The 26885-nt window shown below is 43.0% G+C and overlaps 2 protein-coding genes across 3 annotated transcripts; both read right to left on the reverse strand.

Moving 5' to 3' along the window:
* Positions 1–2934: 2934 nt before the first annotated feature.
* On the reverse strand, positions 2935–6969 carry LOC100276999 (SnRNP core Sm protein Sm-X5-like protein). Its single transcript, XM_008680044.4, has 4 exons — positions 6475–6969; positions 6138–6178; positions 5894–6052; positions 2935–3285 (listed from the first exon to the last, which is right to left on the reverse strand). The coding sequence occupies exons 2-4, from the start codon at positions 6138–6140 to the stop codon at positions 3166–3168; spliced, it is 282 nt and encodes a 93-aa protein (XP_008678266.1). The 5' UTR covers positions 6141–6178; positions 6475–6969; the 3' UTR covers positions 2935–3165.
* Positions 6970–8159: 1190 nt separating this feature from the next.
* Positions 8160–14080, reverse strand: LOC100191474 (topoisomerase I). Of its 2 annotated transcripts, none has more exons than XM_020551257.3 (16): positions 13796–14080; positions 12073–13295; positions 11731–11925; positions 11565–11645; positions 11176–11235; positions 10994–11088; positions 10751–10907; positions 10547–10672; positions 10059–10139; positions 9886–9976; positions 9667–9800; positions 9269–9337; positions 9095–9184; positions 8899–9002; positions 8634–8802; positions 8160–8537 (listed from the first exon to the last, which is right to left on the reverse strand). In XM_020551257.3, exons 2-16 carry the CDS (start codon positions 13264–13266, stop codon positions 8469–8471), a joined length of 2715 nt encoding a protein of 904 aa, XP_020406846.1. In that variant the 5' UTR covers positions 13267–13295; positions 13796–14080; the 3' UTR covers positions 8160–8468. The 2 variants fall into 2 exon arrangements, with proteins under 2 accessions (XP_020406846.1, NP_001157806.2); NM_001164334.2 differs by having other exon boundaries at positions 8181–8537; positions 13792–13984.
* Between the last annotated feature and the right edge of the window lie 12805 nt (positions 14081–26885).

The following is a 26885-nucleotide window of genomic DNA, read 5'->3' on the forward strand; positions in this document are numbered from 1 at the left end:
TACTGTTCACAAGCTTCAGCTCCATCTATATTATGGATTGCTTTTGAGTCAGTCCAGTTTCCTTCGGCCCTTCTGGCAGCTTCCTGACTTCCATGAATAGCAATGGGTCCTTGATCCGAAGGTATCTTCATGCAAAGATAAGCAGGATGAAGAATTGCTTCGAAAGCATTGAGGGTGCCACGACCAATAATTGCATTGTAAGGGTATTCCATGTCAACAATGTCAAACACAACTTGCTCAGTTCTGGTGTTGTTGATGAATCTGAAGGTCACTGGCATGGTGATCTTGCCTAGTGCTACAATCTGTCTTCCTCCGAAGCCACAGAGAGGGTGTGTAGCATCATGGATCTTATCTTCTGGCTCTTGCATTTGTCTGAAGGCCTTAGCAAATATAATATCAGCTGCACTGCCTGTATCAACTAAAACATTGTGGACCAGAAACCCTTTGATGACGCAAGAAATAACCATAGCATCGTTGTGAGGAAAATCCTTGAGTTGAAGATCCTCTTAGGAGAAGGTGATTGGAATGTGGGATCATCTTGACTTGATGAAGGGTCCCTGCACTCCAACATGTTGTACCCTTCTCTGCGCCTCTTTCTTCTGCTTTTTGTTGATCGGCTCTGAGCATGAACCACCTGTTATCGGGAGCACCAGCTTCGGGGCCGAAGCAACTCCAGCTTGATTGCTAATCGAAGCCATCAGCTCAAAAAGTGGAAGTGAGTTGACCGGAGGTGGGCACCAATGTTGGGGACTTGTTCTCAAATGCTATGAATTAAGAACAAGGCAACATAAAAAATGTTAAATGTTAATGCCCTTCGCCCAACGAAACATTATTCCCTTAAGGATTAATGAACTTTGGACGAAGGTTAAAGACAATACGATTACGAAGGTTAAATCTTCGTAATCGAATTATAATAGATTATATGAAGTAAAATACGAAGCGTCAAAGGTAAACAAATTATAAATGAATAATATTACTTTCATATTATATCGATTTAATGTACTTAAACATTGAATACAATTATACCTTTGCCTTGACAAAGATTGATTCCCGAATGATGCGATTGCAATTACAGGAATGCGTGAACAGTAAAGGAATACTGTTCACTATTTATAGGCACGGGACACAGCCTGTGAGGAATTACAATTATGTCCCTTATAAGGAATTACAACAGCGACTCAAACATTTATGGACCATAAGGTCATTCTACTCTTAAGTCGGTTTGTAATTCCGAAGCTTCATACTGAGGAACCTTCGGTCATCACATGCGAACAGCTTCAGCCGAAACTGTTTCTCCCTACAAGACCTTCGGCGACGAAGCATAGTCCCAACACCTATGTTAAATCAAGACCAGATTTCCCTCCATCTATATGTTAATAGGGAATATATCCGGTGCACACGAGCATTTAGTGCACATAGTTTGCATATGAGCTAACGAAGTTCACAAAAAGTTCTGAAAAAATCATACATATTCTTTTTAGCCTACTCTAATTATATATAAAATTTGAAGGTCAAATTCGTTATAGTTTAGTTGTTATAAAAAGAGAACATTTGAGCCGATTTTCTAATTTAAACTTGTCAGAAATTTTATCTTTTTATTAATAAAAAAATAAACTTAAAATTTTATATATAATTGGAGTAGGGTGGAAAGAATTTGTATGAATTTTTTTAGAGTTTTTTATGAACTTTGTTAGTTTATGTACAATCTATGCATAATAAAGATTAATGTATACCGGATATGTTTCTATATAATATATGTAGTTGTGCTTCCTTTAAAGACAAATCTCAACTTTTGAAGGTCGTTGACATAACAAAAACGTAATAAAGGAACAAGCACCACTCATTTTCTAGTTAGTCCCTGTTGGCCTGTTGGGAGTTCTTACAAAATGAAGGCTTCTTAGTTTTGCTTCGAAGGTACCTTCTCGCTTTTAATTGGTCAAATCAAAACGTCAGGTCCACTAGCGCGTGTCTGGTGTGCGGCGTGGCCCCGCCTGACCATCAAGCCACTTTCCTAGGCCCATTTTCTATTCGCTCTCTCCTACGACTAACAGGCTCTACACTATCATTTTTTTACATTATAAATTATACTGTTAATAGAGTATAGTTTAAAATAAAAAATAGGATAAAAAGCCTGTTGGAGATAGTTTGACGCTACAATTTGGCGGCATGCAAATCAACTAGATGAAGATGGAAGATATATAGAGTGTTTGGTTCGAGAAATAAGTTAGTCCATCATCTTCTTATTTCTTATTTTTTGTTTAATTTATGAAATAAAATGAATTAATCCATCATCACCTTATTCATCATAATTAATTAGTTAGTACTAACATAAGTAATGGATCATTTCACCAAATTTGTAACGTGATTGGTTTGAGAAATAAGCTAGTCAATCATCTTCTCACTCCTCATTTTTTGTTCAGTTTATAGAATGAAATGAGTTAATCCATCATCATCTCATTCATTATAGTTAATTAGTTAGTACTAAGAATCATAGTTAATTAGTTAGTACTAAGATAACGAATGGAGTTATTCCCCCAAATTTGAGGAATAGACTCATTTTCACCCCATTTCATCATAGTTAATTAGTTAGTATTAAGATAACGAATGAGGTTATCCCACCAAATTTAAAGAATAGACTCATAATACACTTCATTTTAGATGGAGTGATTCCTCAACCAAACACCCCAACAAGATTCATCATTTTGAAAGTTGATGCACGATTGTTTTGCATGCACCTGACACATTCCCATCAAAAAAGGCTACAGATTTGTTCAATCTAATTTTCACTGGACAGAATTTGAATCATATCGTGTTTAGTTTTGTGATCTTATTTTCACCGAACAAAATTAAGCCATATTGTGTTTAATAAGTTTAGCAGTGCCGGGGAGCACAGCAGTGCTGCTCACGTGCTAATAAGTTTAAGTGTCTATGATGTGATAATACGATATGGTAATAATATAGCAACCCCATGCAAGAACATTGCATATGATATGACAATAATATATCAGGTGATTCAGGTCATCATCCAACCTGGAATATCTATGTCAAGGCAAGCACCAAAGAACTAAACTGGGGCATCTGTCTACCACACACCGTACATGCATGCTTCGTACAATCGGGGATGAAGCAGCAGCCAGCAGGTGAGGGAGCGGGTGCGCATCAGGATCAGCCTCCGCGCGCCTCCCTCCTGGTGGCGTCGTGGAGGATGTCGATGTCCACGCCGTCCTGCGGGAGCAGCACGTACCGCACCACCGAGCCCCTGATGAAGCAGTTCCGCACTGAAAGCTGCCACAGCAAAATGATTTGAGTGTTAACAGCCAATAATTCACTATTACTACCTACCGCTAGGTTAATTAGTGCGTCTAGTTTTTTTTTCCTTGTCTTGAAAAAAAAGAAATGTAATGGATGGGGTGCTTTCAATACCCTACTCACAAAAGAATGCAGCACTAATGTAAAAAGGGCCTAACAAGCATTACAGTGCATGCACCAAGCAGACAAAAAAAAGGGGGGTGGGGGGGATATGCTTATATGCCAGACAACAGACAGCTATGCTACCTACAAAATATGAATAATTGAATATATATGCTGTGCTTTGAGAATACTTCAAGCATCAACCACGCTTTGGCAATACACTGCATAGTATGTACTTATGACAAAACAGTACTGTTCCAACACCCACCACCCACCTGAACGAATATAATCCAATCAGCTTCAGTAGCCCAAAACAAAAGGCTAACTAAAATAAATGCCAACTAAAACTAGATATCAGCACCCTACCTGCCAACAGCACTAATTAATAAGGTCCCAAAAAAACCACACACACCCATAAGCAGCGTGTCAAAGGGAGAATCTGGCACATGTATCAACTTCAGAGTGTTTGTTTAGCAACCACAAGCTGATTGAGCAGCTACCCACATCAGCATGGTTGGTTCTCATATATATGTCAAATGCAAGTCATTTTGGACATAGACACGTTTACAAAGTGAAACTTTTTGACAATAAAGTTCGTAGAAAATAGAATTTTACAAAAAAAATATACATTATGGAATTAATTTCCATGGTGAATCTAGTAGCATGAAGCTTATATTGGAAATCTATTTAGATTTTTAGATATTGGCGGTCAAAGTTAAAACAATGTTTGATTCAGGACAAATCTGTAACGGCCTACATTTGGGAACAGTGGAGTAACAAAATGTAGTTCCATTAGCAGCCTGTGGAGGAAATAACTGGCTGATAAAAAGCCATCAAGTGCGGCGCAAGCACTAAGAAGACCTGAACTATCATGATGTGAAAGAGTAGAAAAAGTGAGCATTCTGAATATAACTGACATATATATGCACCGGCCTGAAAATATCTAATGATTTGAAGTACAACATTAATCACGAACCAAGCACATAAGTGCCATGCCAGAGGGGCTCGTTTGACTTCATGGTTACTCAATTCGATGTGTTGAGTTTAATAGTTCATAGACAACTCCAGTCAAGTGGATATGAATGTTCGCTTCTTTCATTTGCTACATCTATGGTTCTATTGATTCTCTATTCGGTATGTGTGGAGTGTGGACACCACCATGCATCGAGTTCCAACAGAAATTTTACTGCTACAGATGCAAGAGCACAACTATAGTGCAAGGCAGCCAAATGAATGGTAGATCTATGCAGATTGATTAGATCGACCCATAAGTCGTGTGAGAAGGAAAATCCAGATGTGTCAACTTCCTAGTGTAAAATATCAATCTTTTTACCTTTTTCCTTCTTTACTTGAGACTATCAGATTACTTCCATTATCTAGAACAATAGGAAGGAAGCCTATCTTGCACTGGTGACTTGCCTATCTATATCTTGGCAGGGAATTAAAAGGTTTCAAATTTTCATGTGCAGGCATCAGTAAAATTTCCAAGAACATATCAGCAAATTTGAACGTCTATTAATGAAGGCTTCATTGATCAATGATCAATATGTTCATAATCAGGTTAACATCCTTTGTAAATCGACAATGAATTCAGAAGTTTAGACAACCAGAACTAGATGAGAAACTGACACAAGGGTGTGCCCCCACAACCTTCCATCTGTATATCTAAAGCATCTTTCTATGGAACTGAGTTCACCATAAGTAGGAATGGAGGCAGCGAACAAATGTATTATATTTAACTTATGCAACTTCTGGGCCATGATTTAGGAACAGAAATTTCATTCTCAAACTAACAGAGTTTCATCAATTTACAGTACAATACAATATTAACGAGAAAGCACACCAGGCACATGATAAAGAGGCTCATTAAGACACATTCAATCAACTTACGAGAATCTGGAAGTCTAGTGCACAATGCAAAAATGAATGCTTCAAGGATAAATCTGTGGGGTCGTTCTGTATTCATGGTCACTGAACACCATCGAATTACCCAAGCACCGTGTTCTGACAGCCAGCATTATGGTAAATATACTACAAGTCAACAGCACAGGTATGCAATTAGAGTAAGCTTGCGACAACAAACTTGTGCTGCTGTTCAGCACGTGTGAACATGGGTAGCATCAAATCACCCAAACACTAAGTTCTGACAGTCAATCTTAAGGTAAGTCCGCTAGAAATCAAGTGCACAATTATGCAATTAGTGTAAGGTCTGCCACAAGAATGCCTACACACATCCCTTATGGCCTTTATTTGTATAACATAGGAACCGTCCCACACAACCAAAGATGTCGTAAAAGGGGAGAAACGACTACTGCTATGGCCTTTCCCTGCAGTTCCCAGTTCCACCAAGTCGGCATCAAACAAGGGTGCATGTTAAACGACCAAGGAGCAACAATCTAATAGGCTACAAACTCTAACTGGTAGGATTAAGCTGAAGGGCATAATTCTGCAGCACAACAACACGACACAACAGCAGGCATACCATGTGGGGATACTTGTCCTGGTCGACTACGCGGGTGTTCTCGAGCTTGATGTTGAGGTACTGGTCAACCGAGTGGAGCGTCCCGCGGATCGCCAAGTCATTCTTGAGCTCCACTGTCACCTCCTTCCCCACCAGCTCCTTGAAGTAGGAGAAGAACAACTGCACGAGAAGAAAGGTGCATCAATACAACTCTGGCACAGGCCTAGCAAGAAACAAATCACCAGTACAAGAGGGGGGGGGATACCATAGTGTCTCTTCCTACTGCCTGCTCAGTTCAGTCGACCCCTGAAAATCAGCACAAACAAATTAGCACCCAAATTCAGGACAGGGGCACAAGTCTGCTCCCCCTCGTTCGCTCAACTAGACGACAGGTGCGCACGGATCCGCTATAGAACATGCGTACACGCGATATTTTTCTTCGCAAAAAAAATCGAAGTTGGTGGGTACAGTACATATTATGTACATGTAGATTGGTTCAGATCGGAACTCAAATAGCTCACTCTAGGGCTTGGCGTGCTCGGTTTCGCAGAGAGTGAAGGGATGGGAACTCAATGGAAGCGGACAGAAAGGAAGAGGCGTACCAGATGGACGCTCGTCGCCGGGGAAGGACCCAGCGAAGACCTAGCCAAGGGCGGCGCCGCTCGACCAGCCGTCGCCGCCAGGAAACAAGGCCACGAGAGGAGAGCACAGGGGGATGAGTCACGTGACCAACGGGCCGCCGAGAGAAGGATCGGGATGTGCGGGAGGAAGATTATGCGAGCAGGCCATAGCCCAACTGGTCAGCCCACCAACACTGCACAAGACCCATGCCACAGCTGGAGGATCGGGATGTGCGGGAGGAAGATTATGCGGGAGAAGATGGGAGCCTGCGAACGGCCCAAAAGTACTAGTTTTTTCCCGGTCCCTTTTTACAAATCAATTCGCTTTATATAATAGTCCCTTTACAAATCAATTTGCTTTCTTTAATAGTTCAAAAAACAAAAATATAAATCAATGTGTTCTTCAAGTCGTTAAAACATCAAAATATATTTATTAGCCTCCTCTAACCATTTCTAACATCTTACTCATAAAAAAATAAAAATGGTCCTTTGTGAAGGTTTATGCACCCCCAACAATCCCCTACACTACACCCTCTAAGGCTCACTCCAACAGGAGGCATGCAAATCGGGCCGCCATATATACTTTTGGCTGGTGTCTGTAGTTTACCTGTCCAGTCATACGCTAGATCTTTCCAACAGCACAGTCATCCATACGTTTAGCTGGAATGGAGTAGACACTGGGGCCCAGTGGTCAGTCAAGAATAAAGAATTTAGTTGTCGGTCACAGTACCAACCAATATGGTTTTTCTCTCCTGCCTTTCATTTTGCCTAACTCATTTAGCTGCTTCCTTGGAAGAAATATTGCACTCCTACAGTTGCTTCAGGACATCTATTTTAGCTTTACCTGGCCGGATGGCTGCTCTGTTGGAGTGAGCCTGAGTACGCCAGCCATTGGTAGCCAACAACAACCAGTCAAGGCTAGACCAGTAGCGATTGCCGCCCCCATCTTCGAGAGCGGTGTAGCCAGTATGGTCAGAGTTTTCTAGCGCATGTGCATAGAAGGCACTGTGGCAAAGACATAGTGGCGGCGACTTCTTTCTGCATGTATTGTTACTTACCCTAAGCCGTATCATATCACACATATCGATCAATTTTTTTAATGTAAGAAGATTCAAAAGTGGGATCAACAGTTGTTGGAGAGATGTCATTTTTTAATCCTGCCAAAAACGTCAAAATCAGAGGTGCGTTTTGAGAACTATCGGAGATGCTCTAATGTTAGCGTTAAAAGTTCCAAATATTACTTCGCTGCTTTTTTTTCTTCACGCGTGTTATGGATCTGTTGAAATTATAGAAGAACAACAAGCTCACATGATCTTGTACAAGCAATCAAAGATGATGTATGCATGAACATTAAAGGAAATTCTTAATGCTCAAGCTTCGACGTTTTTATAACTTCAGAAGCTCTGGAGGTAAGGATGCAACAAGGCAACGCGCAATATTTTCGAATGAACGACCTCTACAGCTGTTCATTATAGGGTATGAGTCATCTATTTATAGGGTCTGAGGAGTGGCGAAGAGAGGGGTCTCCTCATCTACACTGACAAAGTGATAATCCATCCTGATGGCCATCGTTTCGCCAAGCATTTATTCTCTACTACTATATACCAGCTGACTTTGGTGGACAAGGCAAGCTCACTAGTCGACAAAACACACAAACGACCACGGGATCATCCCTCAACAAGTCATCTATATTCAAGATTAAAACTCACTATGAATTCAATGTCCAACCGTTCTCAAACGAGCTCAGATTTCTCAGCAGAATACATATTGAACTTAGCGCAATTGAACCAAAAGAAAAAAAAAAGAAGGGCCTACAAAGAGAATGACGGGTGCTTTCCTTCGTTCCACGAGCAGGGGGGGTGGGGACTTTGAAAAAACAAACACCGAGCTCTTTCCTTTCCTAGCTGCAATTAGTGTCCAGGGAGAAGGGCTGGAAACTGGACCAAACTGGCTGGCACATGGTAGCCAATGGTCTCCTAGAATCTGAATTCCGGGTCAACGTCCATTGCCCATACAAATTTCGCGAGGAGAGATTTGTTGAAAATCTGTCAGCAGCACAGCAGGTTCAATAACTGCAGGCCTTTGCAACAGGGAAAATTTGGAGAAAAAACAAATGCGGTCTAGAACCAGAAATTGCGTACCTTCTCAATAGGGACTTCATGGCGTTTGCACCATGCCACGGTTATTCTAGGATCAAGATAGTTGATCTTTGACGTTCCAAGCGCAACTGTCTTCAGATCCTCTTTTATCCTCTTATCCATCTCCATCTTCTCTATCTTGCCTTCAAGTGTTGCAACCTTCTTTTGAATCCTGCAAGTAGGTTTTGTCAGGTTGCCTACCCTACTCTTTGTTCTAACACACAAAAACAAAATACAACAAAATGTATTGGTGGTTGAGATGTGTTACGCTTCAGGAGCCAAGTTCCTCTTTGGCTTCCCCTCTGAATCATAGCCTAGAGGCTTCCCTTTCTTTGCTTTGTTCAAGTCTGCTTTCAGCTCCTCCATCTGGGACTGGAGAAGAAAAGGCAAGTGTGTCAGACAGTTCAAGAAATCCCAAAGCTATGGCAGAAGTTTGAGCTGATAACTTGCAGCATAAACCAAACCTTCAACTCATCAATCTTTTCGTTCATTCTAGTCATCTGGGACTCATGTGATTTCGAGACACTACGCTGATGGTTACAGATGATGGCAACCTGAGTATATGAGAAAGGGCAGCCCAGAGTAAGGATGAATGATGATACAAGTAGTTGATTTTCCCCTATAGTAAAAGATAATACCTCTTTGTTTGCCCGCTGATAGACAGCGATTTTTTCTAAAACAGTTCCATCTTCTGTTTCTTCATGCAACTGTAATATCAGCACAAGTATATATACACTTAGACCATTCTAACAGGATAGTCACATGAACATGCGTAATAAGTCAATAGCATGCTTACATGCTATCAGAAAGTAAAAAATCAGAGGTGCAAAAAATGAAGATATGACAAACTGTGTAACATTGACCAATTACTTATTTGCATTAAGTTGAGCTGTAGAACAAGTAACATTTATAAACATTAAAATACCAGAAGAAAACAATACATCTACATCAACAGCTCTAAGTGTCCATGCAAACCTAAGAAGTTCGAAAGAATGGACAAATGAAACCCAGTAAGACAAGATTCTTTTCAACTCACGATTCCGTCCAATGTTATGGAAGCATTATATGTACGGAACACTTTTGCAGTGAGCCCAGGCATTAGATCCTTCAAGTGAGCATTTAGCCTAGATGTATCAATCTTGTCAAATAGATCTTGTCCTGGCTTCTTTCCTATAAGACCAGGCATGAATGATTAGGGAAGAGATAGAAGAGATTCAAAACAAAAGGAAAAAATGTGATTATGTGAGAGAGATACCAGCACGGAAACCCTCAATTGCCTTGTACACAAGCTCTTCAACCTCTACGGTGTTAAAGTATCTTATTGAATCTTTACCCAGAAAGTCAAACTACAAAGTTGATTAAAATTCATATACTCAGAATTCTAGTCATATTGAGTGAATATGACAAATAGATGTAGAAAATCAATACCTGAATCTGATTTGGAGGCATACATGTAACATTATCAACCTTCAGCGTACAGCAACCAACAGTATCAGCTTCATCGTCGTCCTTAAAATTGTTTAAGATAACAACCAGGAATAAGTCATGATGGCATATTCCAAGGAAGCTCAAAGCCAAAAAAAAAGTAATTTAAAAAATTACATGATGACTATATGCTATCAGAAAACATTTTCTTCAGAAAGTAACTGATCATGTAAAATTGTAGAGACCAGTGCCTCAGCTAACCCTTCCTATAATGGTCTTGGTGCAACAATGTTTTTAATAATTCTAGTGTTGCTCGTGCCAATGCAAAATAAATCGTATAAAAGCAAGCATACAAGTTCAGTCTTGCATGAAAGAAGCTTCCACAAGTAGGAAACCAAATTGCCAACAGAGACATCAGAAATGTATTCAAACACTGTATAATAAATTGGAGCATCACTCATAGCCATCAAACATATCCCAGTTGGATGTACCTTTTCATTGCCAGCCCTAAGGGCTAGTTTATCGATAAGGTATGTTGCCACAGCTATTTGCCTCCTCGTCACATCTTTGTTTTTGAAATCTTTTGTATAATTCTCACGAATTCTTTGTATATGACCCTGCCAATGACAGGCATAAAAAATCATTTACATGCATACTAAAATTGCCATATATACAAACCGAACTTTCCCAATCACCTTCAATTTTCTGGACTTCTCATACTTCTCTTTGTCACTTTGCCCCTTCAGTGAGCTGCTTGCTGCCAGGAAAACATACTTGAAATCCTTTGGGTTAATTGGATCGTTCCAAAAGGCCAACCATGTAACAGTATTGTCATGTTTGACTTCTTTCCAACTGCAGGACACATGAATAATCAAACACTGCTGCATGCTATTATTTGTAAACATAGTTTATACGCAACAGATCAGGGAAAATGGTACCTTTCTCCAGGTATCGGGCACTCAGGGACTGGAGCTCCTTTTCCAATATTTATTGTAATATCACTTGGTAGAATGCGGCGCTTAAGTTTCCCCATCTAAAACAATGTAGCAAAAATCCTAAAAGGAGGGCATTCACTTGAAACTAAAAATCATGTTTATTTTACATGATATTAAATTTGCACCTTTGGATGTTCTCCACGTCCCCTGAACAAGCCAGGCGGTTCTACTCTGAAATTTCCGACCTGGAACAAATAAAGAATTAAATCAAGTTGAAATGTAGGCAAAAACGATATTGAAATAGTAGAGCACGGAAATAGAAGCTTATATGCTAGTACAACAATGAGGCCATGTGAACAGTTATTTGTTACTGATGAAACGTTTATCCTACATCATCACAACAGTCTTCGCACCTGGTGCAAGAATCTTAACATGGCCAAACAATAATTCCTGGTTTGTAAAAGCAAGTTCGATCTAGTACAACAGCAGAAAAGGAACCAAGAGAACTATCTATAAATCAAGGCACACATTATCAAACTCACATATTATCAATCTGTCAGCATATAAAATTTACCTTTTCTTTAACACCATCTACAACAGCCCACATGTACTTCTCCTCTTGTTTCAATTTGTCTTCCCGCAATGTTTTTTTCTCCTGTAAATAACAGCAATTTAATCACAATGAGAGGACATTCTGCAATATAACTCTGACATGAAGCTTTGTTTCGACAAACACTTGCCTCTGTTGTCATCTGCTTCTTCCTCTCCTTCTCTCTGAGGTGCCATTCATATATTGGTGTGAAATCACAAAGCTCGAAGTTCTTAATAATATGATTTTTACCAAGAACTTTTCTCCAATCAGTGAAAAAGTTATCAATGAATGTTGGCTTGGCCGCATAGTCTGTGTCTTTCATAACAGCAAACATTGTTGCAACCTGCAACACAAAGAATTAACAGGGCAGGAAATTATTAATTATATGAAGCATTGTTTGGATTTCGGACCTATTTTATTTATGACTACTTCATCCTTGCTGCTACATATCAAAAGTTGGAAACAAAGCAACAAAGAACGTGAATATCACCTCCTCTTGTTCTGGTGTCAGATCGATAGGTTTCCCATTGTAAAGCATTTTGACACCATGAGGCTTGTATGGGGGAGGGAAAATAACACCATTGTGCTCCAAGGTAGTCCATTTCTTTCCTCCACCAGATCCAGGGGGGACCTTCATTATCTTTGAGAACTGAGAATTTTTCATGTTCTTCTTTAATTTCCCTTTCCCTTTCATTTTCTTGATGTCCTTCTTCACAGAAGCAGGACTCTTCTTAAAGACACTCTTTGCAGATGACTTGCCTTTCGAAGACTCTCCCATTTTCAGCCTTTGTGCAAGAGGTGTGTTGTCATCTGTCTTGATTTCTCTTCTAACGATTGCAGAAGCTGAAACGTTTGAAGGTTTAGCCTTCTTAAGAGCTGAACTTGTTTGATTACTATTGTCTAGAGGCCTTTTACCCAAACTTTGTTGGCCATTTGTATCACTGGTTAACCCTTTGCTGGAAGAAGCTATTTTTGGGTTTCCACTACCAGCAACTTTTGAAAATCTGGCAGCCAGTGGCTTCTCATCCTCTGAATCCTCAGAGACATCACCTCCACTTTTTGGACCGGCATTACTGGGCAACCTGCTTGCCAATGGTTTATCATCATCTGAATCTTCATCAGGCTGCTCAACCTTTGGTACAGTTCTCTGCAGAACAGGCTTATTCACTCTGTTGGAAGACATTCTGGATGAGTTGATCTTGAGACCCAATGGCTTATCATCGTCATCTGAGTCATCTGTCTTCTGAACCCGAGTATCAACTCCCTTCAACTTCTTCTCCTCAACCTTTCTCCTTAACCCAATCGGCACCTCGTCATCTGAGTCATCAGATCTCTCATCTTTGACGAGAGGTCTTTTCAGTTTACTCATGTCAATGCTATTAGCCTTTGAACTATGTTGTGCCAAACTGTTTGGCTGGCCAGATCCAGAAGGACGATGGTTTGGACTGGATGACGGTGGCTTCATATGCAACGGCCTTGAAGCCCCGGTGGCTCCGTTCTTCTGCGGATTGGGAGACACAGGTTTGGGGATCCTAACAGGTGCACCATTACCTCCTGACGACCCCTCATGCTTGGAAGGGGTGGGCCTGGCAGTCTTCGTAGAGTTACTCGTCCTCTTGAATGAAATGGGAGTATCGTCGTCATCGTCGTCAATAGCAAGGTTGGTTGGGTTGACAACAGCCATCACTCCGCTGTGGTGAAGGACAACTGCAACTGCAAGAAAAGAGTACAAACACATGTTCGCGTAAGCAAAACACATGCATGGAAGAGCAGCATAGGAAATTCAGATAGTCACAAGCTGAGCAGCCTATCCACGAATCGAACATCTACTCATCGGAGACTCCACCACACCCCACATCTCACTGAATCAGGACAGACGCTAGCACAATCGAGTTGCACCCAGCCAATTCTGGATTGGGAAGCATCCTTCGCCGAGCGGCTGACGCCAGATTAAGTCAGCAACACACGGGAGCAACGCATCCGACGGTCCCCGCACCTCCCCCTCCAGATCGCCCCCCACGCCTCCCCCAATGACGACGCGACCCTATCGGAAGGGCGGAACCCGCAGCCGATCCAGTGGCCGCGACCCCGTCGTCGTCCTCCCACCCGACACCAATCCCAGACACGGCACCCCGACCCCGCGCGCGACCACACGCGGCGGGGGGCAGGAAACGAACGGAGATGGAGCGAGAAGTTCCGGGGGACGCACCGACCGAGGCGCGCCCGCGCGCGGCGGCGGCGGCGCGAAGGTGGCGCGGCAGGTCGTCGGGCCCGGCGCGCGTACGAATCCTCCGGCGAGCGAGGCGGCGGGCGGGAGCGCTAGCGGAGCGGAGCGGAGCGGAGACGGGGGCTAGGGTTAACGCGCGCCGCTTGCTTATCTCTCTCGCCTCTCGTCCCTCTCGCTGCTGCAGGCTCGCTCGCTCGCTCGCTCGCTCTCGTATTTCTATCCCCCACCCCCGCCTCGTGTTTTTTCCCACCCCTTGCCTTCGGGGTTGGGGTTTTTTCGCTGGGTCATTTGTTCCGACCCGCACTATCACGCAGGACACCACGACACCACGGTGAGAGAGGCGAGACTGACAGGCTTAGGGTGGTGAGCTGGGCCCGCTTTCAGTGAGCTGGGCGGTGGGAGGATATACTGCTGCTGCTGGTATAGGTTAACGTGTGCCCCACGCGCAGGGACACGCAGGTGGCGTGCGCGTTGTGTGGCGGGCTGGCGCGCGGCTCGTGAGCTGTTTGGCGGGCCGGAGCCCGGGCCGCCTCGCCCGGCAGAGGCCCGCGGTTACGGTGAGGCGAGGTGGCCCAGGTGGGGAGCGGGTTTGCGTGGAAAGATTTGTAGATTACGTTTCTCCATCATACAAAAATTACGTGTTCGGAATTTGAAAGTGCGGCCGTGGATTCCGTGTTGTATTTATCAGCTGCTATACATTGGCCCTGTTTGGATCCAAGGGCTAGAGCTAGTTTGAGCTAGTTTGTGTCAAACTAGCCCAAAAGTAGCCAAACAGGAGGGCTAGAGCCAGTTTTTTGCAACTAGCCCACCCCAAAAAGCTCTCCCCACCAAGGGGTGATTATTGGGGCTAGTTTGTTGGAAGGCCCACCAAAATCCTTTTTTCTCTCTTATCCTTCCGCACGAGATCCGCACGTTCCTGGGTCCGTTTCTTTTCTTCGATACGCAGGGAAGGACCGGCGCCGCCGTCCTCGAACCGAAGAAACGCCGCCGTCCTCGAGCAGGTCAGTTGTCGCCTCCCTCCGTTCCCTTAGCCTCCTCCTCCCTCTTTTCTTGATCCATGGAAAGGTAGTGGAGGGGCACGGCTGGCCACATTGGAAAGAACAGGAAAACAACAGATTTGTTTTGACTAATTTCTTATTGAATGCATTTTCGACTATTGTAATTTACTAATTTATCTAGTGTGATTGGCTCATTTTGTTACTGCATATGCAGCCTCACCATTGCCATAGATCGAGAATTCATGGAGTGTATTTTTTAATATTGATTAAGGACTTGTATGTTCGTATGGGACATCGCATTTGTATGCAGAAATTAAACTTATTGTGATTTGGATGTTTGATTTGTGAAAATAAATTTATTTGTGTTATTTATGTGTGAGAGAAGCCACACAAGAGTTTGTCACACTAAATCCGGATAAGGAAAGGTTTAAATGAGACAAATGATTATAAAATAGTATTTATTGTAAACTAGTCCTTGGATCCAAACACGTAGAGGGCTAGAGCTAGTTTGGGCTAGAGTTAGAGCTAGAAACTAGCTCTAGCTCTAGCCGGACTTGAAGGATCCAAACAGGGCCATTGTTTTTAGGGCCTGTTTGGCCCTCCCAGGCGCACTTGCCTGCCAGGCAAGTGATCTCAGCCCCAGACAATCAAAATCATACACCTGGGATCGGTATCTCTCCTCGTGAGCAAACCAAACTTCGTGGTCACTAACATTTAAGGTCATATTCAGCTGTACCTCAATCTATATAAATTAAGAGAGATTGAGGGAGTTTCAATCTCTAGTAAATTAAAATATCTTTCAATCTGTATCAATCCCCTCACAAAATAATACTACGTGGGAATGTTGCACTGCGTATGACTTCCTATAATGTTGGGTGGTGGTTTCTCAAGGTCTATTTGTGGTGTAACGTCCTATTGTTAGACGAAAAGCGGGGAAGAGAAACAGACCTACACGCTTCACGCATAATACATGACGTACGAAACTGATGTTTTAATATGGTAGAGATAGAGATGTGCATTGTGCATTTATTGTCGGTACAACTATATGAGACCCTATATATCGTTTTTTATTGGTAGGAATAGATATTTTAATAAAAGAAATATCCTCCGGTGACTTCTTCAATGGTTATCGAAATATATTAACTTCTATTTTATATTTCTCACTAGCAAAAAAAGACAATAGCTCTTTAGAGTGTAAACAAAATACGAAAAACAGATGTTGAATATATTTTTCTTTTAGGGTGATAAATTCATTAGTTGTGATTTTTACATATTAGACAAACTGCCCTCACAAAATAAATAACAAATGTCTGCAATGGATGAAACTCATACAATGCTCGCAAACTCAACTCACGAACAATGTTAAATCACGACCTCAACCAGGATGGGGCCAAACACCAAATAACTTGTTGGAGCATCCTGAAGAATAACTTCACCACTAAGTCCCAAAAATAAAACACCATGAGATCCTCCTGAGCCCAAGAGTGCTCTAAGAATAGAGGGGGGGGCTAGTGCCCTAGAACAACATAAATTGGAATAATTTGTTCCCAAGGCCCCTTTTGCCCTTGGGAATTTGAGAGCACCTAGAGGGGGTGAATAGGTGATCCTACAAATTTCAACACTAATAGCACAAACTCGGTTTATAAAATGTTAGTTAGATTAAACCAAGTTGTTGTAGTGAGAGCTCTTGAGAAGAAATCAATCACTGAGAAAAGCAACACACGAGACACGGTGATTTTATCCCGTGGTTCGGCCAAGTATAACACTTGCCTACTTCCACGTTGTGGCGTCCCAATGGACGAGGGTTGCACTCAACCCCTTTCAAGTGATCCAATGATCCACTTGAATACCACGGTTTCTTCCTTATATTAGTTTTTCCGTTTGTGAGGAATCTCCACAAGTTGGAGCCTCTCACCCTTACAAAGTTGATCACAACACAAAGCACGAGAGTAAGGGAGGGAAAGAAACACACAAGACTAGAATCGCAGCAACAATACGCACACAAGTCAAGAAGAGAGCACACAAGAACAATGCCACAAGTTCACAACACGCTTAGTGCTCAAATATCAGTCACGATGATCCAAATGCGTATTTGCAGAGTTTATGCGTCTTAGGATGTTTTGTGAATGCTTGGTGTAGTGCTCCATGCGCCTAGGGGTCTTTTTATAGCCCCAAGACAGCTAGGAGCCGTTGGAGATCCATTTGGAAGGCAATTCTTGCCTTCTGTCGGGTGGCGCACCGGACAGTCCGGTGCACCATTGGACATGAACAATCCCTGTCCGGTGCCCGATCTCCTTCCTTTTCTGGCGAAGCCGACCGTTGCGCCCTCGGTCCTCTTGGCACACCGGACACTGTCCAGTGCACATCGGACAGTCCGGTGCGACCAAGTGACCGTTGGCTCGGGCCACGTGTCGCCCGTTGATCGCGTTGCCGACCGTTGGCCGCGGACGCCGTTGGCTCACCGGACAGTCCAGTGAATTTTAGTCGTGGCGCCATCGGTGAATTCCCGAGAACGACGAGTTCATCGCCGAGTACTGAGCCCGGGCGCTGATGGCTCACCGGACAGTCCGGTGCACCGAAGGCTGGTGCAAATTTGGCTAGACTCAGCCACTTCTCCACTCCATTCTCATTTACATTGATACTGTTTCTAGCACTTAGGTAAATATGTTAGTACCAAAAACAATTCACTAAGGCTAGCAACATATCTTGATTCTTGATTTGCACTTCTTTAGCATTTGGCACATATCACCTCAAAACAATATGTGTTGGACATCTAATCACCAAAACATTTATAGAAATGGCCCAAGGGCACGTTTTCCTTTCAATCTCCTCTTTTTTGGTGATTTATGCCAACACATCAAAAAGCAACTAAAAGTGAAACATCATTCTCAAAGAGTGCAAATTGAAGACCAAATTTTCTCACTTAGAATTGGGCATATTTGGATCACTTTTGCCACCACTTGGTTTATTTTCATAAAACAAATTATTTTTCCTATCTCTAAGTCAAACACACTTGTTTGGACAAATAGAGAGATATTTCAAGAGTAAATTTGATCAAGTGCCAAAAACTCCCCCTTTTTCCCGTAGCGAAAATTCTCCCCCGTAAGAGACCAATTTTTGCAATAAGAGTATTTTGGACAAAATACAACAAAATACAAGGATTCTAACTCTACATTTTGAAATTCACAAGTGGTTGGCTGATCCATTTGCTTTGGCCCTAATTTCTCCCCCTTTGGCATTAAGCACCAAAACGGGATAACTTTTGGCCCTTTAACCCCATTGCCTCACCAAAATGTCAAATAGAAGGAAAAAGGCAATGAGAACATAATAAAGAACTTAGGACAAGATATATTTTACTGGAATGCAGTGGAAGCTCTTTCTATGTCCAAGTTCACATTTCCCTTTTTAATGTCCCTTTGATTCTATTTCAAGAATACTCAACAAACAAGTTAGTCTCAAGGAAGTCAAGTTATAGCACATCTCCCCCTAAACATGTGCATCATTTGCATAGGGACATGTGAGGTCCGGGGATGAATTGTACAACTTGAGCACCAAATATACGCAATTAGAGAAAATAAAGCTTAAAGTAACACGATCAAAGGCATAAAACACATGTATGCTATAGATCAATCCAAGTTACGCGAATCTAGGACATTTAGCTCACTATGCAACATGCAAAACCTTTTCTTATCTAAAGGCTTGGTGAAGATATCGGCTAGCTGGTTCTCGGTGCTAATGTGATAAATATCGATATCTCCCCTTTGCTGGTGGTCTCTCAGGAAGTGATACCGGATGTCTATGTGTTTAGTGCGGCTGTGTTCAACAGGATTATCCGCCAAGCGGATTGCACTCTCATTGTCACATAGGAGTGGGACTTTGCTCAGATTGTAGCCAAAGTCCCAGAAAGTTTGCCTCATCCAAAGCAGTTGCGCGCAACACTGTCCTGTGGCAACATACTCGGCCTCAGCGGTGGATAGGGCAACGAATGTTTGTTTCTTAGAGCTTCAAGACACCAGGGACCTTCCCAGAAACTGGCAAGTCCCTGATGTGCTCTTCCTATCAACCTTGCACCCGGCATAGTCGGGATATGAGTATCCGATTAAGTCAAAGGTAGACCCCTTTGGATACCAGATCCCGAAGCAAGGCGTAGAAACTAAATATCTAAGAATTCTCTTAACGACCACAAGGTGACACTCCTTGGGGTCGGATTGAAATCTAGCACACATGAATACACTTAGCATAATGTCCGGTCTACTAGCACAAAGGTAAAGTAACGATCCAATCATAGATCGGTATGCCTTTTGATCAATGGACTTACCTCCTTTGTTGAGGTCTAGATGTCCATCAGTTCCCATCGGAGTCTTCGCGGGCTTTGCATCCTTCATCCCAAATCTCTTGAGAAGATCTTGAGTGTACTTCATTTGGGAGATGAAGGTGCCTTCCTTGAGTTGCTTCACTTGAAATCCAAGGAAGTAGTTCAACTTGCCCATCATCGACATCTCGAACTTTTGCATCATCACCCTGCTAAACTCCTGACAAGACTTTTGATTAGTAGAACCAAATATAATGTCATCGATATATATTTGGCATACGAAAAGATCACCATTACAAGTCTTTGTGAATAGAGTAGGATCAGTTTTCCCAACCTTGAAAGCATTAGCAATAAGAAAATCTCTAAGGCATTCATACCATGCTCTTGGGGCTTGCTTAAGTCCATAGAGCGCCTTAGAGAGCTTGTAGACGTTGTCGGGATTGAAAGGGAATTAGGCTTACACCTAGTTCCTAATTGATTTTGGTGGTTGAATTGCCCAACACAAATAATTGGACTAACTAGTTTTGCTCTAGTGTATAAGTTATACAGGTGCCAAAGGATCACACTTAGCCAATAAAAAGACCAAGAATTGGGTTCAACAAAGAGAGCAAGGGATAACCGAAGGCAGCCCTGGTCTGGCGCACCGGACTGTCCGGTGTGCCACCGGACAGTGTCCGGTGCACCAGGGGACTTCAAGCCAAACTCTTCACCTTAGGGAAAATCCAGAGGCGCTCCGCTATAATTCATCGGACTGTCCGGTGTACACCGGACAGTGTCTGATGCCCCAAGGGAGAGCAACTCTGGAACTCGCCAGCTTCGGGAATTCGCTCTGCTCCGGTGAGCCAACGGAGCAACGGCTACTTCGCGCCAACGGTCACCTGCAGAGTCATTTAATGCACGCCAGAGCGCGCAGAAGTCAGGCACGCGCGAGACGGCGCACCGGACACTCTACAGTACATGTCCGGTGTGCCACCGGACATCTAGGCGGGCCCAGCAGTCAGAGCTCCAACAGTTGGAACCCAACGGCCTGGTGACGTGGCTGGCGCACCGGACTGTCCGGTGCACCATGCGACAGACAGCCTCCACCAAATGGCTAGTTTGGTGGTTGGGGTTATAAATACCCCCAACCACCCCACATTCAATACATCCAAGTTTTCCACCTTCCAACTACTTCCAAGAGCTAGGCATTCAATACAAGACACACCCAAGTGATCAAATCCTCTCCCAATTCCACAAAAGCATTAGTGACTAGTGAGAGTGATTTGTCGTGTTCTTTTGAGCTCTTGCGCTTGGATCGCTTTCTTCTTTCTCATTCTTTCTTGAGATCAATACTCACTTGTAACCGAGGCAAGAGACACCAAATGTGTGGTGGTCCTTGCGGGGAAGTTTTGTTCCCGGTTGATTTGAGAAGAGAAAGCTCACTCGGTCTGAGGGACCGTTTGAGAGAGGGAAGGGGTTGAAAAAGACCCGGCCTTTGTGGCCTCCTCAACGGGGAGTAGGTTTGCGAGAACCGAACCTCGGTAAAACAAATCCGCGTGTCACTCTCTTTTTTCGCTTGCAATTTGTTTTGCACCCTCTCTCGCGGACTCGATTATATTTCTAACGCTAACTTGGCTTGTAGTTGTGATTAACTTTGTAAATTTCAGTTTCACCCTATTCACCCCCCTCTAGGCGACTTTCATTTGGTATCAGAGCCAGGTGCTTCATTAGAGCCTAACCGCTCGAAGTGATGTCGGGAGATCACGCCAAGTAGGAGATGGAGACCGGCGACAAGCCCGCTACAAGCCACGGGAAAGCTTCATCGGAAGAGTCCCGCAACAAAGGGAAGGGGAAGGAGAAGAAACCATCTTCCCACAAGTCGCATCGGAGTGGGGACAAGCAAAAGAAGATGAGGAATGTGGTCTACTATGAGATTGACACCTCATCGCCATCTACCTCCGGCTCCGACGCGCCGTCCGTCACTTCTAAGCGCCATGAGCGCAAGAAGTTTAGTAAGATCCCCCTACGCTACCCTCGCATTCCTAAACATACTCCATTACTTTCCGTTCCATTAGGCAAACCGCCAACCTTTGACGGTGAAGATTATGCTAGGTGGAGTGATTTGATGAAATTTCACCTAACCTCACTCCACAAAAGTATATGGAATGTTGTTGAGTTTGGAGCACAGGTACCATCCGTAGGGGATGAGGACTATGATGAGGACGAGGTGGCCCAAATCGAGCACTTCAACTCCCAAGCCACAACCATACTCCTCGCCTCTCTAAGTAGGGAGGAGTACAACAAGGTGCAAGGATTAAAGAGCGCTAAGGAAGTTTGGGACGTGCTCAAGACCGCGCACGAGGGTGATGAATTAACCAAGATCACCAAGCGGGAAACGATCGAGGGGGAGCTCGGTCGCTTCCGTCTTCGCCAAGGGGAGGAGCCACAAGACATGTACAACCGGCTCAAAACCTTGGTGAATCAAGTGCGCAACCTCGGGAGCAAGAAATGGGATGACCACGAGGTGGTTAAGGTTATTTTAAGATCACTCATTTTCCTTAACCCTACTCAAGTACAATTAATTCGTGGCAATCATAGATATACACTAATGACTCCCGAGGAAGTAATCGGGAATTTTGTGAGCTTTGAGTTTATGATCAAAGGCTCAAGGAAGATCAACGAGCTTGACGGTCCCTCCACGTCCGAAGCACAACCGGTCGCATTTAAGGCGACGGAGGAGAATAAGGAGGAGTCTACACCGAGTAGACAACCAATCGACGCCTCCAAGCTCGACAACGAGGAAATGGCGCTCGTCATCAAGAGCTTCCGCCAAATCCTCAAGCAAAGGAGGGGAAAGATTACAAGCCCCACTCATAGAAGGTTTGCTACAAGTGTGGTAAGTCCGGTCACTTTATTGCAAAATGTCCTATTTCTAGTGACAGTGACAGGGGCGATGACAAGAAGGGGAGAAGAAAGGAGAAGAAGAGGTACTACAAGAAGAAGGGCGGCGATGCCCATGTTTGTCGCGAGTGGGACTCCGACGAAAGCTCTAGCGACTCCTCCTCCGACGAGGACGCCGCCAACATCGCCGTCACCAAGGGACTTCTCTTCCCCAACGTCGGCCACAAGTGCCTCATGGCAAAGGACGGCAAAAAGAAGAAGGTTAAATCTAAATCCTCCACTAAATATGAGTCCTCTAGTGATGATAATGCTAGTGATGAGGAAGATAATTTGCGCACTCTTTTTGCCAACTTAAACATGCAACAAAAAGAAAAATTAAATGAATTGATTAGTGCTATCCATGAGAAGGATGACCTCTTGGACTCTCAAGAGGACTTCCTTATTAAAGAAAACAAAAAGCATGTTAAGGTTAAGAATGCTTACGCTCTAGAAGTAGAAAAATGTGAAAAACTATCTAGTGAGCTAAGCACATGCCATGAGACTATTGACAACCTTAGAAATGAAACTGCTAATTTGTTAGCTAAGGTTGATTCAAATGTTTGTAATGTTTCAATTCCCAATCCTAGAAATGATAATAATGATTTGCTTGCTAAGATTGAAGAATTGAACATTTCTCTTGCTAGCCTTAGAGATGAAAATGAAAAATTGCTTGCTAAGGCTAAAGATTTTGATGTTTGCAATGCTACCATTTCCGACCTTAGAAGTAAAAATGATATATTGCATGCTAAGGTTGTAGAATTAAAATCTTGCAAACCATCTACATCTACCGTTGAACACACTTCTATTTGTACTAGATGTAGAGATGTTGATGTTAATGCTATTCATGATCACATGGCTTTAATTAAACAACAAAATGATCATATAGCAAAATTAGATGCTAAAATTGCCGAGCATGAACTTGAAAATGAAAAATTTAAATTTGCTCGTAGTATGCTTTATAGTGGGAGACGCCCTGGCATCAAGGATGGCATTGGCTTCCAAAAGGGGGACAATGTCAAACTTAATGCCCCTCCTAAGAAATTGTCCAACTTTGTTAAGGGCAAGGCTCCCATGCCTCAGGATAACGAGGGTTACATTTTGTACCCTGCCGGCTATCCTGAGAGCAAAATTAGGAGAATTCACTCTAGGAAGTCTCACTCTGGCCCTAACCATGCTTTTATGTATAAGGGTGAGACATCTAGTTCTAGGCAACCAACCCATGCTAAGTTGCCTAAGAAGAAAACTCCTAGTGCATCAAATGATCATGACATTTTATTTAAAACTTTTGATGCATCTTATGTCTTAACTAACAAATCCGGCAAGGTAGTTGCCAAATATGTTGGGGGCAAGCACAAGGGGTCAAAGACTTGTGTTTGGATGCCCAAAGTTCTTGTATCTAATGCCAAAGGACCCAAAACCATTTGGGTACCTAAAGTCAAGAACTAAACATGTTTTGTAGGTTTATGCATCCGGGGGCTCAAGTTGGATAATCGACAGCGGGTGCACAAACCACATGACAGAGGAGAAGAAGATGTTCTCCTCCTACAAGAAAAATCAAGATCCCCAAAGAGCGATCACATTCAGGGATGGAAATCAAGGTTTGGTCAAAGGATTGGGTAAAATTGCTATATCTCTTGACCATTCTATTTCCAATGTTTTTCTTGTAGATTCATTAGATTACAATTTGCTTTCCGTTTCTCAATTATGCAAAATGGGCTACAACTGTCTTTTTACTGATGTAGGTGTCACTGTCTTTAGAAGAAGTGATGATTCAATAGCATTTAAGGGTGTGTTAGAGGGTCAGCTATACTTAGTAGATTTTGATAGAGCTGAACTCGACACGTGCTTAATTGCTAAGACTAACATGGGCTGGCTCTGGCATCGCCGACTAGCACATGTTGGGATGAAGAATCTTTATAAGCTTCTAAAGGGAGAGCACATTTTAGGATTAACAAATGTTCATTTTGAGAAAGACAGGATTTGTAGCGCATGCCAAGTAGGGAAGCAAGTTGGTGCTCATCATCCACATAAGAACATCATGACGACTGACAGACCACTGGAGCTCCTACACATGGATCTATTTGGCCCGATTACTTACATAAGCATCGGCGGGAGTAAGTACTGTCTAGTTATTGTGGATGATTATTCTCGCTTCACTTGAGTTTTCTTTTTGCAGGAAAAATCTCATACCCAAGAGACCTTAAAGGGATTCTTGAGACGGGCTCAAAACGAGTTCGGCTTAAGGATCAAGAAAATTAGAAGCGACAACGGGACGGAGTTCAAGAACTCTCAAATTGAAGGCTTCCTTGAGGAGGAGGGCATCAAGCATGAGTTCTCTTCTCCCTACACGCCACAACAAAATGGTGTAGTGGAGAGGAAGAATCGAACTCTATTGGACATGGCAAGAACCATGCTTGATGAGTACAAGACTTCGGATCGGTTTTGGGCCGAGGCGGTCAACACCGCTTGCTACGCCATCAACCGGTTATATCTACACCGAATCCTCAAGAAGACATCATACGAACTCCTAACCGGTAAAAAGCCCAACATTTCATATTTTAGAGTCTTTGGTAGCAAATGCTTTATACTTGTTAAAAGAGGTAGAAAATCTAAATTTGCTCCTAAGACTGTAGAAGGCTTTTTACTAGGACATGATTCAAACACAAGGGCATATAGAGTCTTTAACAAGTCCTCTGGACAAGTTGAAGTTTCTTGTGACGTTGTGTTTGATGAGACTAATGGCTCTCAAGTAGAGCAAGTTGATCTTGATGAGATAGGTGACGAAGAGGTTCCGTGCATCGCGCTAAGGAACATGTCCATTGGGGATGTGTGTCCTAAGGAATCTGAAGAGCCTCTAAGTGCACAAGATCAACCATCCTCCTCCACGCAAGCATCCCCACCAACTCAAAATGAGGAAGAGGCTCAAGTTGATGAAGAAAAAGATCAAGCAAATGAGCCACCTCAAGATGACGGCAATGGTCAAGGGGGAGATGCAAATGATCAAGACAAGAAGGATGAAGACCCAAGGCCGCCACACCCAAGAGTCCACCAAGCAATCCAACGAGATCACCCTGTCGACACCATCCTCGGCGACATTCATAAGGGGGTAACTACTAGATCTCGTGTTGCACATTTTTGTGAGCATTACTCTTTTGTTTCCTCTATTGAGCCACACAGGGTAGAGGAAGCACTTCAAGATTCGGATTGGGTGGTGGCGATGCAAGAGGAGCTCAACAACTTCACTAGGAATGAGGTATGGTATTTGGTCCCACGTCCTAATCAAAATGTTGTAGGAACCAAGTGGGTTTTCCGCAACAAGCAAGATGAGCATGGTGTGGTGACAAGGAACAAAGCTCGACTTGTGGCCAAGGGATACTCCCAAGTCGAAGGTTTGGATTTCGGTGAAACCTATGCACCCGTAGCTAGGCTTGAGTCAATTCGTATATTATTAGCCTATGCTACTTACCATGGCTTCAAGCTTTATCAAATGGACGTGAAAAGTGCCTTCCTCAATGGACCAATCAAGGAAGAGGTCTATGTTGAGCAACCTCCCGGCTTTGAAGATAGTGAGTACCCTAACCATGTTTATAAACTCTCTAAGGCGCTTTATGGGCTCAAGCAAGCCCCAAGAGCATGGTATGAATGCCTTAGAGATTTTCTTATCAATAATGGCTTCAAAGTTGGAAAGGTCGATCCTACACTCTTTACCAAAACACTTGAAAACGTTTTGTTTGTATGCCAAATTTATGTTGATGATATCATATTTGGGTCTACTAACAAATCTACATGTGAAGAGTTTAGTAGGATCATGACACAAAAATTCGAGATGTCCATGATGGGGGAGTTGAAGTATTTCTTAGGATTTCAAGTGAAGCAACTCCAAGAGGGCACCTTCCTAAGCCAAACGAAGTATACTCAAGATATTCTAAGCAAGTTTGGAATGAAGGATGCCAAACCCATCAAGACACCCATGGGAACCAATGGGCATCTCGACCTCGACACGGAAGGTAAATCCGTCGATCAAAAGGTATACCGGTCAATGATAGGATCTTTACTCTATTTATGTGCATCTCGACCAAATATTATGCTTTTCGTATGCATGTGTGCAAGATTCCAAGCCGACCCTAAGGAAGCTCACCTTACGGCCGTAAAACGAATCTTGAGATATTTAGTTTATACTCCTAAGTTTGGGCTTTGGTATCCTAGGGGATCCACTTTTGATTTGATTGGTTATTCGGATGCCGATTGGTCGGGGTGTAAAATAAATAGAAAGAGCACATCGGGGACTTGCCAGTTCTTGGGAAGATCCTTGGTGTCTTGGGCTTCAAAGAAGCAAAATTTCGTCGCTCTTTCTACCGACGAAGCCGAGTACATTGCCGTAGGCCATTGTTGCGCGCAACTACTTTGGACGAGGCAAACCCTTAGGGACTACGGTTACAAATTAACCAAAGTCCCTCTTCTATGTGATAATGAGAGTGCAATCCGCATGGCGGATAATCCCGTTGAGCATAGCCGCACTAAACACATAGCCATTCGGTATCATTTTCTAAGGGATCACCAACAAAAGGGAGATATCGAGATTTCATACATTAATACTAAAGATCAATTAGCCGATATCTTTACCAAGCCACTAGATGAACAAACTTTTAACAAACTTAGGCATGAGCTAAATATTCTTGATTCTAGGAACTTCTTTTGTTGATTTGCACACATAGCTCATTCATATACCTTTGATCATGTCTCTTTCATATGCTCTGACTAATGTGTTTTCAAGTCTATTTCAAACCAAGCATAGGTGTATTGAAAGGGAATTAGAGTCTTCGGCGAAGACAAAGGCTTCCACTCCG

The sequence above is a fragment of the Zea mays genome, chromosome 4, assembly GCF_902167145.1.
Source record: "Zea mays cultivar B73 chromosome 4, Zm-B73-REFERENCE-NAM-5.0, whole genome shotgun sequence".
NCBI lineage: Eukaryota > Viridiplantae > Streptophyta > Magnoliopsida > Poales > Poaceae > Zea > Zea mays.